General features: G+C 43.3%; 2 protein-coding genes across 4 annotated transcripts in view; one reads left to right on the plus strand and one right to left on the minus strand.

Annotated features, from left to right (window-relative positions):
• Positions 1 to 1,668: 1,668 nt before the first annotated feature.
• On the minus strand, positions 1,669 to 9,688 carry cenpl (centromere protein L). 2 transcript variants are annotated; one of them, XM_062993008.1, is made up of 5 exons: positions 9,613 to 9,688; positions 8,543 to 8,711; positions 6,286 to 6,537; positions 5,120 to 5,665; positions 1,669 to 3,094 (listed from the first exon to the last, which is right to left on the minus strand). In XM_062993008.1, exons 1-5 carry the CDS (start codon positions 9,639 to 9,641, stop codon positions 3,020 to 3,022), a joined length of 1,071 nt encoding a protein of 356 aa, XP_062849078.1. In that variant the 5' UTR covers positions 9,642 to 9,688; the 3' UTR covers positions 1,669 to 3,019. The 2 variants fall into 2 exon arrangements, with proteins under 2 accessions (XP_062849078.1, XP_062849077.1); XM_062993007.1 differs by having other exon boundaries at positions 8,543 to 8,714; positions 9,613 to 9,645.
• Positions 9,689 to 10,493: 805 nt separating this feature from the next.
• dars2 (aspartyl-tRNA synthetase 2, mitochondrial) overlaps positions 10,494 to 17,091 on the plus strand; it is a 38,329-nt gene continuing 31,731 nt past the window's right edge. Inside the window, exons 1-4 of one of the 2 annotated variants that reach the window (XM_062993009.1) lie at positions 10,494 to 10,678; positions 12,597 to 12,696; positions 13,586 to 13,652; positions 13,762 to 13,857. In XM_062993009.1, the coding sequence (XP_062849079.1) occupies positions 10,516 to 10,678; positions 12,597 to 12,696; positions 13,586 to 13,652; positions 13,762 to 13,857 (426 nt within the window). In that variant the 5' untranslated portion in view covers positions 10,494 to 10,515. The remainder of the gene's footprint in view (positions 10,679 to 12,596; positions 12,697 to 13,585; positions 13,653 to 13,761; positions 13,858 to 17,091) is intronic. The other variant, XM_062993010.1, reaches the window with a different exon arrangement.

The raw sequence follows: 17,091 nt of genomic DNA on the forward strand, positions 1-17,091 counted from the left end.
TTGCTCAAGGGCCCAACAGCAGCAACCTGGCAGTGGTGGGGCTTGAACCAGCAACCTTCTAATTACTAGTCCACTAACCACTAGGCTACAACTGCCCACTCTTTATGAAAAGCAGTAAATTGTACAGTTCTAATAAGCTGTTAATGTTTAGATGTTACAATCAGAAAATTAGAAGTATGCAGAGTAAAAACATCAACATTATTTTACTATTTAAACAAACGCAAAAAAAAAACCCAAATGTGAACAAAATGCGCAGGTTTTTAAACTTTACACTATTTTGTTTTGAGTCTAATGAGTCTCATTTGTTTTTCTGTCCTTTGTTATTGTTGGATATTCTTTTTAAAATCACAAAGCTGGTCCTGACTGCTTCAGTTCTGGACGTGTTAAACTTTATAAAACAGTCCTTGTTGCTTTTGCAGTTTAGTTAGAGAAGCTTCAGGTGTGATGCTCTGCATCGTTCATGTTCTTATATTTCTGTGTAGTACCGTAACAGCGATTTCGAGCCTAAATTCTGATCCTTAACCAGCGTTACATCTGACTTCAGAAGTTCATGTCTTGTTAAAAACTCCACCGTCAGTCACACTCAGTTCTGTTCGCATTACGGTGAAGCTGATACACTCGCGCACACACGTAAATCGAAACTTGCGCTCCCATCAAAATCAATCATGTTGTAATGCATGTTTTATGTACATTTATTTGCATCTAAATTGTAATTGCCACAGACCTCATGCGGGCCGGTTGGGGACGTCTCAATGCCCAGGTCTGTTCTATAGTCAGGTGGATAAAAAACAAATTTACTTTCCTATAATTTGTTTGTGGTACAATTATAGTTAAATCTACTTTTAATTTACCAGGCTGCACTTTTCATCCTGTTTCATCTAGTCATCTCTCTTAATGACTCCCAGATCAGACCATCTGATCATGTAAGAAGCCTTGGTGTTGTCCTGGATAACCAGCTGACATTCTCTCTACATGTAGCCAACATGACAAGATCGTGCCGGTTCCTCCTCTACGACGTCAGGATGATCCGGCCATTTCTGTCCATGGAAGCCACTCGGATTCTTGTCCAGTCACTTGTAATCTCACAGTTAGACTACTGCAACTCCCTCCTGGCAGGTGCTCCTATGTCCACCGTCGCATCACACCACTGCTGCGTTCCCTCCACTGGCTTCCTGTACCTGCACGCATTCAGTTTAACACTGATGCTCGCCTACAAAGCCTAAAATGGACCAGCCCCTAGCCACCTTCGAGGTCTTATCAAACCCCGCTCTGTACCACGCAATCTCCGAGCCACTAGTCTCGCTTGACTTGATCCTCCATTCAGGACTCAAGGAAGACAAGCATCAAGGCTCTTCTCTGTATTTGCACCCAAGTGGTGGAACGAACTTCCCGTCTGTCTAAACATCTGAGTCTCTCGCTGTCTTTAAAAAACGATTAAAAACCATCACCTCTTTACTAAGCACTTTGGTCCTAACAGGTTTTCAGCAGATTTGTGTTCTTGGACTGTTGTTTACTTTAAACTAGAGTAAGGTAATGTTCACTATGGACGCACTTCTGTAAGTCGCTCTGGATAAGAGCGTCTGCTAAATGCCAAAAATGTAAATGTTTTAGAAGCTACTTATTTAAACACTTCTCATTTCCAAAAAAAAAAAAAAGGATTCGAGATCGTTCAGAAATGTTGCATTTATTCCAAGACAAAAAAAGACAATACACTTTTAAAACAAGTGGTTGTTAAAAACAGAAACTCAAATATTCATACAATAAAAATGCCTGAACTCTGATCTTTTGTTAGGAAGATACCCACACTACCCACTCGCCCCACCCTGATTAGCACTATTCCCCAACCCTGCGCAGGTGCCATCAATCAGCCAGCAGAGGTCGCAATTTCACCAGTTATGAGGGACCCTGGTCCGGCTTGTCCCACCCTGAACAACAGCCAATCGTTGTTCATGTAGCCGCCCAGCCCAGACAGATGGCAGAGCTGAGATTCGATACGATGTATTCGAAATCCCAGCTCTGGTGTGCTAGTGTATTTTACCACTGCGTTTTTATGAATTTTTCCACCTTTATCTCCCAATTTAGAATAGCCAATCTATTGGTGGGGACCCTGATGGCATCCGAGGACGGTGCATATTCGCCTGACACACACTCCGATGTGTGCGCAGTCCACCAATCCGTTCTTATTCTCCCATACTTCGGTGAGATTGGTTTCGCATACAGAGAGCCATGCCCTGATCTCTACACTCTACTTTCTGTACAGGCGCTCTGGGCAACACTGCGTTTAACCTCACGTCTTAGACTGGTTGTTCCCACCCAGCAGACTGGAGGCCAATTGTGCCTGCTAGAGGGTGCCCAGCCAACCGGTAGCAGAGCCTAGATAGCTGGGTGCCCGGCCTCAATGAATCTTGGCTACCCAACAATCTGTCAGCAGTTCCTTATCGGACCGCTGTCTGTGGGTACTCGCCATGGCTGCCTGTGAGCACCCCTATGCTTCAACCCCAGTCGTCTGGTCAGTATGATTCTGCCCTTATCTAAATCACTCGGATCTACAGTATATGGTGATCATATCTGCTGCATTCAACACTTCAACTGAGTCACTACTATCAACCCAACATTTAATAAGTCCCCTGACCCTCATGCGCAATTGTTATAAAATAGAAGTTGCCTTTCACACTTTTGGGGGGTGGTTCTAACATTCTGGCTCATTGGGTATCACAGGCACACAGTTTAAAAGAATTTAGGAATATATGAAGTGTGTAGATAAAAAGGAAAAAGGAAAAGTACAATATTTACATTGAAAATGAGATTTTAAACTGCTATTTACCGACACTGAATACTTGCATTTGGTACTTTCTGTACTGAACATAATTATGTGGTCTTTAGGTTAAAAGGTGCGTTTTTAGAACTGATACTGATATAAAAAATAAATACCAAATGGAGGAGTTGCATACATGTTAGTCCTACATATTTATTCAATAAAAGTAAAGCTATTTACAGATAGAATGTCACAGCAGAGATATTAAACTGGCGTTTTCAGCAGGGCGCATTCGGTTAGCAGACTCAGTAAAGTGGCGATGTAGTCGCTGTTGCCGATCTGAAACAGACAAACGTCACAAGCATGAATTATAAATCTCCTGATTACTAAGCTCTTAGTAGGACTATAATCACAAGCCCTCAAACTACTATACACGAATAAACAAGTCTTATAGAGTGCTGTGGGGGGAAAAAACCCACACATACATCTGTCACACTTAGGTCTTTCAGATTCTCAATCCAAATTCAATACAAGTGGAGTGTTTAGGAGGTCATGTTACATCTGATGTAAAACTAACAGCATTCCACAAAAATAGACTACTTTTTATGCATTTTACCCCTTTGTCTCCAGTGTAGCCAATCAACTAGGGACGTAACGATACACTACCCACGATGATACGATTCACGATACTGTGCTACGATTTTTTCCCGATTTATTTAAACAAAATGAAATTGAGGACACATGATGACAGTTTCCTTTTATTTAATTTCTCTTTAAAAAAAAAAAAATAAAATACTGTATTTGTGCTTATCTTTTATTTATCTAAACAATGAATGCCCTTTTATTCCTGAGGTAGGTACAAACTATGCCAAATAATGCTTATTGTGTAAAAAAAAACTGAAATGAAATAATGAATAATACAAATGAAGAAAGTATCCTCACATAAATAAATTTGGCTGGAAAATTCCGAACCTGGCAACCCTGCAGTGGCGTCAACCAGGCGAGGTGAACATCGATACATCTTAAATGAATAACCGATTCGAATCGTGGCACATGTGCACCGATTTTTAACTGTCTTGTGGTGCATCGTTACATCCCTACAATCAACTGCTGGGGACCCCGACGACTTCCAAGGAGGGTATATATCCGCCTGACGCACACTCCCTCCGACGCGTGCGCAGTCCACCATCCCTTCTTATTCTCCCATACTTCGGTGGGGGAATGGAGAGCCACACCCAGATCTCCATGCTCCTTCACTTCTGTACAGGCGCCCAGGACAACCAAGGTCCTTACACAGCGTTGATAACCTCACCCCTTAATCCGGTGTTTCCCCCAGCAGACTGGAAGCCAATTTTGTCTGCTGCTAGAGGGCGCCCAGCCCACCGGTAGCAGAGCAGAGATTCGATTATGTGCTGGTGTGCTAGCGGATTATCCCGCTGCGCCATCCAGGGCTTGGGATCTACACTGAGAGCACACTGACATTGCACCTACCAATGGCTAGGCTCTTCAGCCACCCGCTTTTCAGATGTAGCCAATCATGTATGCCCAGGCGCCCCACTGGCAGATAGTAAGGGGCCAGCTGATTTTTACCCCTGCACCATACGAGCACACTAATATAAAACAGTATGATAATCATAGATACAGTAAGAAAACTAGTTCTGCATTGTCAACCAACCAACCTTAATAGCGTTCTCTTTGTTTGGGCACTCGAGTGGCACAGCGGAAAAGTACGCTAGCCCCTGACTGCTGAGATCTGGTGATTCAGGTTTGAATCTCAGCTGTGCTATCAGCCAGTCGGCCATCTGCATGGACATGTCAGATGAAGGATGGCTGAAAAAGCCTAGCCATTTGTCAGTGCGCTCTCAGTGCCAATCCCAAGCCTGGATAGAAATAGGAGGGTGGCGTAGGACATGGCATCTGGTGTAAAAACTGTACTAAGCCTGGTATGTGGACCAAATCCACTGTGGTGCCCCCTATATTTGGGAGCAGCGTACACCTTCAAAAAATTTAAAATGAGCCGCTCAGGTGGCGCAGCGGAAATAGACACGCTGCAACCAGAGCTGGATTCTGAGTATGTGGTATCGAATCCAGCTCTGCTTCACCGGTTTGAAGCCGAGTGGCTGTATGAGCAACGATTGGCCGGTTGCTCAGTGGGGGGGTGGGACAAAGAACCGGATGTGGGTCGGTCTCTGTCAGAATGCGATTACGACCTCTGCCGGCTGATTAGACGCGCCTGCACAAGAGATGAGGAAGAGTGCCCTTAGGGTGTGTGTCTCCGCATGCAACGCTAGGTGGCGCCAAACTCATCAATGTGCAATGAACTCATCTCAATCAAAATGTAAAATGATGGGTATTTATGGGTACCTTGATTTTGCCGTTGTGATGGGCTGAACCGAGGGCGGTAGAGACCTTCATGAGAGTCCCGGCAGATAGGTAAATCTTAAAATGTCTGAAAAGGTGAGTCTCGATCCCGTTCATGAACTGCCGCACCTCGTCCACGCTGACCCGATCGTCCGCGCCGCCGTCCGTGCGGACGCTGTTCCACAGCTCCCAGGCGTCCTGCGGGTTGACCGTGTAAGCGATGTCCAGCGCCGGCTGTGAGGGCATGGTCCACGCCAGCTTTAAGAATCTGATATTGCTGTCGGGATGGCAGCCGGTCCACAGGGCGGCCAGCCAGTTCAGAGTGGACGAGTTCAGGAGCAGCGGGCCGAAGTTGCAGTCGAAGGTGCGTTCGAACCACGACTTGACCAGAGTCGTGAGGGATTCTGGGCCGCTGCTGCAGAACAGGGGGAGGCTGACGAAGTCGGGGGGGAGTGACCTCAGGTACTCGGGATCGCCGTTCACGCAGGTCAGCCAGCCGCGCCACACGGGCTTGGTGCCGTCTTGGGCGAACGCAGGTTTCGAGTGTATCTGGAAGAAATCGGAAGAGGCTAAAGTATATGGACACCACTTCTAATGACTTAGTTTAGATGTTTCTTTGTGTAAAAAGAACAATGGGCTTTTAACTATGGCACAGCGGTTTAGGGAAGGTCCTTTCCTGTTCCAGCAGTGTTACTTCTCACATAGCGAGGTCTGTAAAGAAGGTTTGATGAGTTTGGTGTGGAGGAAAGTCAGCAGCATGCACAAGTTGACCTTTTCAATTGTGACTGTAATACAATACTGTTTTTATAATTACAAATAGTTCGGGGAAAGGCCATTTCCTGTTCTAGCCTGACTGTGCCCGTATGCAAAGCAGGCCCAAAAAGACTTGATGAGATTGTCGTGGGTAACCCCAGTGGGCCTGCAAAGAGATCTGACCTAATATTGAAGGCATTTTGATTGAATGGGCTGAAATTCCCATAGGCACACTTAAATAAAATGAGAAGTGGTGTGGTTTGTTGTTTTGTGTTCAGCCCCCTTTATCCTGGTCAAGATCGCAGCAGGGCTGGTTCCATCCAAAGCACCCCCATACCCCAATAGCAGTGGTAGGTCAGCTTAATAGACCGCTGCATACATACTTACTGTGCAAACCTGCTGTTATATACATTTACCTGAATGAAAACCGTTTCGGCGTCGTCTTTCGTCTCTGCTATTCCGAGCACGGAGGAAAACGTGACCTTGAATCCTGCATCCAGCCCGACCTCGACGGCCACGCCCTGCTGTTTCTCGGACACGATGAACGCCGTGAGGTGCTTGGAGTACGATTTTAACTGAGTGTGCCGGAATCGGTACAGAGGGGTGACGTAGGCGAGCCTCCACTCGTGCTTCACCAGGAGGGCCACTTGCTCTGGGTCAACTTTACTCTGCAGTAGATAAACAGTTTATTTTATTAGGATTTTAACGTCATGTTTTACACACTTTTGGTTACATTCATGACAGTACGGGTTACACAAGATTCATCAGTTCAAGTTTAATGTAGGGTGAGTTGTAGCCTGGTGGTTAAGAATCAGACTTGTAATCAGAAGGTCACTGGTTCAAGCCCCACCACTGCCAGGTTGCTGCTGTTGGGCCATTGAGCAAGGCCCTTAACCCTCAATTGTACTGTAATTGTAACTGTACTGTAAGTCGCTTTGGATAAAGGCGTCTGCTAAATGGCAAAAATGTAAAACGTCATACGCAGTCATTGACACGGGGAGAACATACAAACTCCACACAGAAAAGACCTGGACTGCTTCACCTGGGAATCGAACCCAGGTCCTTCTTGCTGTGAGGTGACAGTGCTACCCACCAAGCCACTATGCCTGCCGGTGTAAGTATAATAAACAGTTCTCACACACACGCCAAAAATATGTGGAATATGTTGATAGCCTGTTCGTTGCTATAAAGGCATCTACTTTTCTAGGAAGATTTAATTGTGACTGGCAATTTGTACCTATTAAGTCAAAACCGCATTTTTTCAAGGTTGGAGCCTACTGGTTAAGGTACAGGACTAGTAATTCGAAAGGTTGCTGGTTCAAGCCCCACCACTGCCAGGTTGCCACTGTTGGGCCCTTGAGCAAGGCCCCTAACCCTCAATTGCTTAGACTGTATACTGTCACACTACTGTAAGTCGCTTTGAAATTTTTTTTTAATGTTGGACAGGAAGGTCTAAAATTAGTCTTCCAATCCATCCCAGTAAAAAACATTACATAGCACAAAACACTATGTGGCAATCTGTGGTCGTAATAGATCCACCTCGGGAATGCTTATCTGCTCACAACGGTTGTTTAGAGTGGATATTTGGTTAAAGCTGACAGTACGTTTATGGTAACACAGTTCCCATCCGTCCTCCCCATCCATTCTGTGCACACTCTGCAGACTGTATCAGCAGTTTAGAAGAACATCCTCAGCCCTTCTGAAACAATTACAATGCTCACAGGCCCAGATCACATATTCCCCTGGTAGGATTTTATTCATCGTGCTGCTGTCACATGACTGTGACTAAATAAATACATTAAGGCACACCTTAAATGTATTTTATTTCTGATGCACTGAAAATGAGCACTCCAACATCAGCTCGGAGGAACCTGGGTTCGATCCTGACCTCATGTTCCTGTCTGTGAGGTGTTACACCTCGTGCCTCTTGTCCACATGGGAAGAGAGTAAATGCTACTTTGTTTTGTGTATATATACTTGTTCTTCAATGGTCAGGACCCCCACACGACCACTACAGAGCAGGTATTATTTAGGTGGTGGATCATTCTCAGCACTGCAGTGACACTGACATGGTGGTGGTGTGTTAGTGTGTGTTGTGCTGGCATGAGTGGATCAGACACAGCAGCGCTGCTGGATTTTTTAAATACTGTGTCCACTCACTGTCCACTCTGTTAGACACTCCTACCTAGTTGGTCCATCTTGTAGATGTAAAGTCAGAGACGATCGCTCATCTATTGCTGCTGTTTGAGTCGGTCATCTTCTAGACCCACGGGGCGCTGTTGGCTGGATATTTTTGGTTGGTGGACTATTCCCAGTCCAGCAGTGACAGTGAGGTGTTTAAAAACTCCAGCAGCGCTGCTGTGTCTGATCCACTCATACCAGCACCACATCAGTGTCACTGCAGTGCTGAGAATGATCCACCACCTAAATAATACCTGCTCTGTGGTGGTCCTGACCATTGAAGAACAGCATGAAAGGAGCTAACAAAGTATGTAGAGAAACAGATGGACTACAGTCAGTAATTGTAGAACTACAAAGTGCTTCTATATGGTAAGTGGAGCTGATGAAATGGACAGTCAGTGTAGAAACAAGGAGGTGGTTTTAATGTTATGGCTGATCGGGAAATGCACACAATGACTGAATTCCCCCTCCAGCAGAATATAATTTACTTACTGTGATATTGCAGGATTTGGCAGCTTCTCTGCTGGTTAGGATCCTGTGTCCGAGTGCTGTTAAATGACCAGGTGTTTGCCAGAACAGAGACGGATTCTCCACACAGCTCCGCCCATAGCTCTTACTCCTCCTGTGGGTTATGGGTCTGCTGGCAGGAGTGTTCACTGCACTGCTGAACAATAAAAAGACAATACTTTAGCATGTGATCATATAGATCAAGCTGATGTGTGGTGGTGTGTGTTTAATAGAGCTATCTCTCCTGACTAAAGGTAATCTACACCAGTGATTCAACTCCTTTATCCTGGTCAGGGTCGAGTGGGTCCTGTTTCACAGAGAAACTGTCATTCGCAAACTCCTGCTCTCTGGATGTTGCAAGCTGGCCAATGGTTGAATGCAGACCGTACACGACTGACCAATCATGCTTGCGAGAAGGCGGGTCCTACCGAGAAAGGTCGAGCGATACAAAAACACATACACGATGTATTGCTGACTATAGTAAGCAAATGTTAATATATAAACAAGTCTAAAATACTGGACATATTTAGGCCGTTTAACTGTTAAAACAAGACATACCTGGGAAATATAGGATATATGGGCGCGCTAACTTGTCTGCCTTATGAATTATGTCTTTAAACAATTAAATTATTAATTCATGTATAAATATATTGTATAAATATAAATGAAAATTCTTTGGCACCAGGAAAATTAATGTAAAATGTTTGAGAACCTTTAAGCAAACTATTATTTACTAACAATACGTTTCCCTAAACAGCATGTTTAGGCTGTGTTGAAATGCAGCCCTCACAGACATTAAGTGCACTACCGATCACTGTTTCACTACATTAGTAGTGCACTCACGCAGTGTGTAGGGAGCAATTTGGGATACAGCCCACAATGGCGACGCTTTTATTACTAAACGAGAAAATGCCAGCAGCGAGTTAGCACGAAGCTAACGTTAACTAGCCAAACAACGCCTACGCCAAACATTAAACGTATTCCTATAGCGCAAGGAATAAAACTAAATAAAAACAGTATAAGTAGATGTTCTGAAAACAAACTGAATTCGTTACCTGACTCGCCCCTCCATAGCTAACAGCATCCAGCTAAGGCGGAACTGGATTGTTTTTGAACAGCCCGCTTTCCCAACAAGCAGCGCGCTAGGAAAAGTAATCAATCGCCAACGCCAAGCGAAAACATTTAAATGAGTTACAAATAAAGGTCAGCGACTTTACTCGACGACAAAATGAGCATTAAAGTTACATTTGTGTGTATAAAAAAGTGTACGCATAAGAAGAATATATGTGCTACTTTAGTACGCGTTTGCGAGTTTAACGCGTTTTGACGATCCGACTCAGGAGTGAGTCGATGGGCAATTCGGATCTTTTTAGTGAGTCATATTAACTGACTCGACTCATCTTGTCATATCTTGACTTATCTTGTCCAAGGTCGCGGCTGGTCCGGTTCCACCAGGGAACTGTAAACTTGGAACATTCGACTGCTTTTGTAAAACATGAAAATTCCAGTCTTTCAGACGTTCGTTTTGGGCTGCTTTCAAACGAATCTCTGAGCCAAAAGAACCGAGCAGAGGATTCGACACGCTCCTAAACGACACTTCACAACTGAGAGGACGATTAGATGTGAGAGTGACTATCTGAGTCGACCCTGTACTACCATACTGCGCAGTGTGTAAGAATAGTACGGATGTAATCGAGGATTTCTATTGTAGCGTGCTACCTAGTATAGAAGTATGCGTGTACTCGGGACTACAATGATCGCGTGTTTAGTCGGAAGAATATGAATTTGAGGATGTTATACGTCCAGAATATTCGCTTGTGGTCAGATTATATGAAATCAACCATATATACAATGCTGCTAGTTGTTTAATCGCTGGGATTTTCTCTCTTTTTAATAGATTAGACAGCTGCTTCATTCAATTCAGTAAGTGTTAGTATGTAAACACATAGCATATAATAATGAATAAGTGTGGATTAATGTTATCGAGGACTGCTCGATATATTTTTCGATACTCAAAACAAGTAAGAGGATTTCCTGTGACCAAAGCTCAGAATTCTGCTTCAAAATGCATCTACCAAAAGCTTTTGGCTTGTTCCAGTCACTCCTGTAATCTCACTTCAGGTAACAGATATCAAGTGTCTAGACAGTCACACCATTACTAATTATTGTCATTTCATAATGAAAGTGGTTGTGATTTGATTAAAACAACCAGGAATGGCAGGCAAATTAAACTAATTAACAAATAAAAGTCACGTATAGTGGTACCTTGGAACTCAACGTCAATGGAGATTAAAATGCGTTGAGTTTTAAGGTATATTTTCCCATAAGGATGTATAGGAAACCTGTTAATGCGTTCCGTGGTGCTGTGGAATTGCATATACACTGATAAGCCATAACATTAAAACCACCTCCTTGTTTCTGCACTCCACTGTCCTTTTTATCAGCTCCACTTACCACATAGGAGCACTTTGTAGTTCTACAATTACTGACTGTAGTCCATCTGTTTCTCTGAATACTTTTTTAGCTGCTTTCACCCTGTTCTTCAATGGTCAGGACCCCCACAGGACCAGGACAGTGCTGGTATGAGTGGATCAGACACAGCAGCGCTGCTGGAGTTTTTAAACACCTCACTGTCACTGCTGGACTCAGAATAGTCCACCAACCAAAAATATCCAGCCCACAGCGCCAAGTAGGCAGCGTCCTGTGACCACTGATGAAGGTCTAGAAGACGACCAACTCAAACAGCAGCGATAGATGAGCGATCGTCTCTGACTTTACATCTACAAGGTGGACCAACTAGGTAGGAGTGTCTAATAGAGTGGACAGTGAGTGGACACGGTATTTAAAAACTCCAGCAGCGCTGCTGTGTCTGATCCACTCATACCAGCACAACACACACCTTCTCTTTTTATAAAATGTATCTACCAGAAACAACAACTCTCATGTTTCTGTATTATCTCCTTCTTTATTTCAATAGTGTTGTATTTTGTAGGTGTAATTGCATAAAAGAAAGAATACTTTACTCAGCCGAATTCCTTCTTCTCTCTCACTCACTGTCCCTTCTGTCTGATACACAGTGACACCTACTGGCAGGAGTAATTATACAACACACCAAATATGAATAGATTTCTTTAATTTTCTCAGCACTGCACTTTCTATGCACCTTCTTTTGGGCCATTTTGATTTTGAATTTTACAAAATGTAAAGAAAACAGACAAAACACCGTCCGCTGTCCGAATGTTCACTTGCTCTATAGAGAGAGAGAGAGACGGTCGGAGACAACTTGTTTGTGACGTCACGTGTTTCCTTTGCTTTTGAATTTCGGTTCGTTATCCGAAATTTGTTCGTACGTTAAGTTTATAACCCAAAATGTTCATATGATAAACGGTTCGTAAGGCAAGGGTCTACTTTACATCACCTGTTTAGTCTCCTGGGGGGGCACTTATTTGTGCTACACAGCTGTAGAGATATAAATCCTTATTTTCTTTGGTGAGTTGGAAGGGATTGAAAATTTTACATTGCAACTGTATATATGTGACTGTTAGATAAACAGATAAGGTCTAAATAATATAAAGGATAAAAAGTTTGAAGACAAATTACACCTCGTTGCATCATAAAAAATGATGCAATTGGTTGGAAAGATTATTCAGGATGGGTAGCAATCTTGGTGAAGGAGCTTCCTAGTTCCAAGCTGACAAAATTAATAAATGACAATTGGAAGAATCTAGAAATTCATAGGGCAAAATAAAAAATGTGAATATATACTCTGAAATAGCATATTGCATATCCCAGCTCGTTTGTAAGCTGGGGTCAGAGCTCAGGGTCAGCCATTGTACGGCGTCCCTGGAGCAGAGAGGGTTACGAGCCTTGCTCAAGTACCCAACTGTGGCTGCATGGCAGAGCTGGGATTCAAACTCTCAACCTTTTAGTTCATACCCCAAAGCCCTACCCATTAGACTACCACTGTCCCAACATATCAAATACAGAGAGATTAGGAATTGAACCCTGGTATTACACTATGTTCTTGTATTCTCTGAAGGTCCGAGCAGTCTGTCTATCCGAAGTCACACCTGTGAAGAACTGAGGTCCGGTCACACAGGAGAGGAAGTTACACTATGCGGCTGGGTTCAGTACTTAAGGTTTGAATTTGAATGATCTAAAAATATTTATACACCGATCAGCCATAACATTAAAACCACCTCCTTGTTTCTACACTCACTGCCCATTTTATCAGCTCCACTTACCATATAGAAGCACTTTGTAGTTCTACAATTACTGACTGTTGTCCGTCTGTTTCTCTGCATGCTTTGTTAGCCCTTTTTCATGCTTTTCTTCAATAATCAGGACCACCACAGAGCAGGTATTATTTAGGTGGTGGATCATTCTCAGCACTGCAGTGACACTGACATGGTGGTGGTGTGTTAGTGTGTGTTGTGCTGGTATGAGTGGATCAGACACAGCAGCGCTGCTGGAGTTTTTAAATATCGTGTCCACTCACTGTCCACTCTATTAGACACTCCTACCTAGTTGGTCCACCTTGTAGATGTAAAGTCAGAGACGATCGCTCATCAATTGCTGCTTTTTGAGTTGGTCATCTTCTAGACGTTCATCAGTGGTCACAGGACGCTGCCCACGGGGCGCTGTTGGCTGGATATTTTTGGTTGGTGGACTATTCTCAGTCCAGCAGGAACAGGTGAGGTGCTGCTGTGTCTGATCCACTCATACCAGCACAACACACACTAACACACCACCACCATGTCAGTGTCACTGCAGTGCTGAGAATGATCCACCACCTAAATGATACCTGCTCTGGAATGGTCCTGGGAGAGTCCTGACCGTAGAAGAAAGTATGTAGAGAAACAGATGGACTACAGTCAGTAATTGTAGAACTACAAAGTGCTTCTGTATGGTAAGTGGAGCTGATAAAATGGACAGTGAGTGTAGAAACAATGAGGTGGCTGATCGGTGTATATAATGGTATACAGCGAGGCCTGGCTAAACAGTTTCTACTTCTGTTTTGAATTTTAGACAGGATCTGTTCGTGATCCTGAGGGACTTCAGTGGCTTGGTGCAGGTTCTCGTCCCACCGGATGAGGTAGCAACTAGCAACACAAACCTCTTCATTATTTATATATCTTGGCTATTATTCATTATAATTGTCTACAAAGTTAAGTTAAGAGTTCTTGTGTTTTTTTATCTTTAAGCAGGAACTGAAAAACGTGATCAGCGGTTTATCGGTCGAGTCGGTCATCAAGGTGAAAGGAAGAGTTCGGCTTCGTCCGGAAGGTCAGAGAAATAAGGTCTGTGTTTAAGCACTTATGTGGTAAGTTCTAATACTCAGATGTTCATTTTGGTTAAATTCTTTTCAATCACCACATGCATTTTTAATGGCTGTTTAGAAGAGCCACACTATGCTACATGTAAACAACCCCCCTCACTCCCAAACCCGCTTTTGCGCTGCTGTGCTGTTATTTTCTGTGGAGTAATAATAATAATAATTTAGAGAGGTTTAGTGTTTCAGAAAAGCTGATTCTCACAAATTCTCAGCAGCCCGAGCTTTAACACAAGTTTAAAAGTGAAACAGCTAAATCCAGCTAAACACAGATACATGTGGAGCTTTCAGACTGGATTTGATGGTTATTCCACACTAATGCAGATTCGTCTCATATTCACGCTTCGATGACGTTTTACCACACCACTCAAGCGCTGAACAAAGTGCCAGTCACACACAGGTAGAGTTTAAGGGTACAAAATTAGTTTCAAAGATTTTGAGCGTAGGGGATGTCGAGTTACATGGGCGGCACGGTGGCTTGGTGGGTAGCACTGTCGCCTCACAGCAAGAAGGTCCTGGGTTCGATATCCAGGTGGGGCGGTCCAGCTCCTTTCTGTGTGGAGTTTGCATGTTCTCCCCGTGTCTGTGTGGGTTTCCTCCGGGAGCTCGTTTCCTCCCACAGTCCAAAGACATGCAAGTGAGGTGAATTGGAGATTCAAAATTGTCCATGACTGTGTTCGATATAACCTTGTGAACTGATGAAACTTGTGTAACGGTGTATGTAACCAAAGTGTAAAACATGACGTTAAACCTGTTTTTTTTGCTTAAGTCCCAACAGAATTCACTTCGTTTGTTCAATAATCTTCATTCATAACTTTTCCAGAAATTTGTTTAGTCACGAAAAAAGTTCCAACAATTATAGAACGCTGACGTTCCTTCACTCTCAGTTCAATCACAGGATTTCAACTCATGACTGCCCTGCACAGATGATTCATTAAATCGAACGATTCATTGATTCATCGATGATGATAAATGAACCAACACTTATAAATATCGACCCGGTCACTTTTTACGTCCCGCTACCGTCCGCCTGCTGCACCAGAACGAGCGAATCCATACAGAAACATCAATTCTCACCTAATGAGCCTAACAAAAAGACCAGAAATATTTGTTCTCTCGGGCATAAATGGCTAGAAGACTCTCCGATGAAACTTTTAGAGCGTTTTGCAAGTTCGTGCTGTCAAGCAAATTGCGTTTCCGAGAGAATGCACCCATACTGTGCACTGAGACGTTACTAATCTGAAGTAAAACTAAATGAACGTATGCGAGTGTGGCGTCTGGTGAAGATAATTGCACAGCCTTTCTACCCACACACCAATTATTCACATAGACAATGTTTGAGAAAGGTTTTGTTATACACCCACAGATTAGATTTCTTACATTTATTTAATTAGATTTCAATGCAGACTGAGTGAACTCAAGATATTTTTAGTTTTGTCTGGTCAGCTTCATTTTATTTGTTAATATACATCCATTCCTGCATTTCCGGCCTTCAACATTTAAAAAAACGTTGGGACGGTAAAGCATTTACCACTTTCTAATGTTGCTATTCCTTCTCACATCACTTAAAGGACAATATGGCAACAAGGATACCAAGTGAGTGATGAAGTGTTTCAAGTGTTATGTTGTCCCATTTGTTCCTCTTAATCTTTATTAGGGACAGGTCAGGACTGCAGTCAGGCCGGTCCAGTACCCGTGCTCTTTTCTTCCTCAGCTATGCCTTGTCTTGTTAAAATGCATGGACGTCCCTGTCTCAATGCCATCAAAGAAGTGTAAATGACCTTTGCCGGGGCGCTGACGCCAGAGATGTTCACAAGTCACAAAATACGAGTCCGAGTCAAGTCACGAGTCTTTAGGCTAGAGTCCGAGTCACGTCACGAGTCTTTAGGCTAGAGTCCGAGTCCAGTCACGGGTCTTTAGGCTAGAGTCTGAGTCAAGTCACGAGTCTTTAAGACTAGAGTCCGAGTCAAGTCACGAGTCTTTAGGCTAGAGTCCGAGTCAAGTCAGGAGTCTTTAGGCTAGAGTCCGAGTCAAGTCACGAGTCTTTAGGCTAGAGTCCGAGTCAAGTCAGGAGTCTTTAGGCTAGAGTCCGAGTCAAGTCAGGAGTCTTTAGGCTAGAGTCCGAGTCAAGTCAAAAGTCTTTAGGCTAGAGTCCGAGTCAAGTCAAAAGTCTTTAGACTAGAGTCCGAGTAAAGTCACGAGTCTTTAGGCTAGAGTCCGAGTCAAGTCACAAGTCTTTAGGCTAGAGTCAGAGTCAAGTCACAAGTCTTTAGGCTAGAGTCCGAGTCAAGTCACGAGTCAATATAATATACACAAAACATATATTGGAAATGTAGCGTAGAAATAAACAAATAATATTTAAGTTCAGATAAAAAACAACAACATTTAGCGACTGTATTTTGCTGTTTTACTTAGTGCCTTTACTTTCCTAGTCATTGTGCAAATGAATGTAATTTCTGTAACAAGAAGGTACCAGTTAAAAGCTTAAACTGATACGTTTTGTTTTCATTGCAAAACAAAAGCGCTCGATAAATCACGGCACAGCGGCCAAAATCCAAAACACAGCAAAAAAAAAAATCATAGCCACTGCTTACCTTAGCTTATGTTCTTCCAGATGCTATTAAATGTATAACCGTGTGTTGTCCCATTAGGAATATAATCCGTTATTTTGTAAATGTGCTTATAATTAAAAACCTCCAAACTTTTCCCTTTTGTGAAGTAAAACACGAACTCGTTAGAAAACTCATGTGTTTCATTGACACATCATCTGTGTGACGCAGTGATAGCAGTGATAGCTCAGTGGTTAAGGTACTGGACTAGTAAACAAAAGGTTGACTGTTCAAGCCCCGCCACCACCAAGTTGCCACTGTTGGGTCCCTGAGTCGCTTTGGATAAAAGCGTCTGCTAAATGCTGAAAATGTAAAAATGTAAATGACGCAAACTGAATAAATGCAAATAACAGCATTTCTTGCTAAAGATTAAAATCAGAAGGTCTGACTGGTTCAGAAAGCGCCAATTCTGTAGGAGCGTTCCATTTACCCCAGTTGTTCCTGTGAAGTTCACTACGAGGGTATTCCACCGTTTTTAAGTGAGATTCCAATCCAAAGGTAACAAAAATGTTTAAATTAAGTGAACTTCAAACTGTGTAGGGAGTAGGGAGCGACCCTTCATCACTACACCGGTAGCTAGCTGTAACATTTAC

The sequence above is a fragment of the Trichomycterus rosablanca genome, chromosome 4 (assembly GCF_030014385.1).
Source record: "Trichomycterus rosablanca isolate fTriRos1 chromosome 4, fTriRos1.hap1, whole genome shotgun sequence".
NCBI lineage: Eukaryota > Metazoa > Chordata > Actinopteri > Siluriformes > Trichomycteridae > Trichomycterus > Trichomycterus rosablanca.

Coding starts and splice junctions, on each gene's coding strand:
- cenpl (XM_062993007.1), bottom strand. CDS start 9,641: ATGCTGTTAGCTATGGAGGGGCGAGTCAG. Junction 5,666..6,285: donor CCGAAACGGTTTTCATTCAG/GTAAATGTATAT, acceptor GATTTCTTCCAG/ATACACTCGAAACCTGCGTT. Junction 3,095..5,119: donor ATCACAACGGCAAAATCAAG/GTACCCATAAAT, acceptor TGTCTGTTTCAG/ATCGGCAACAGCGACTACAT.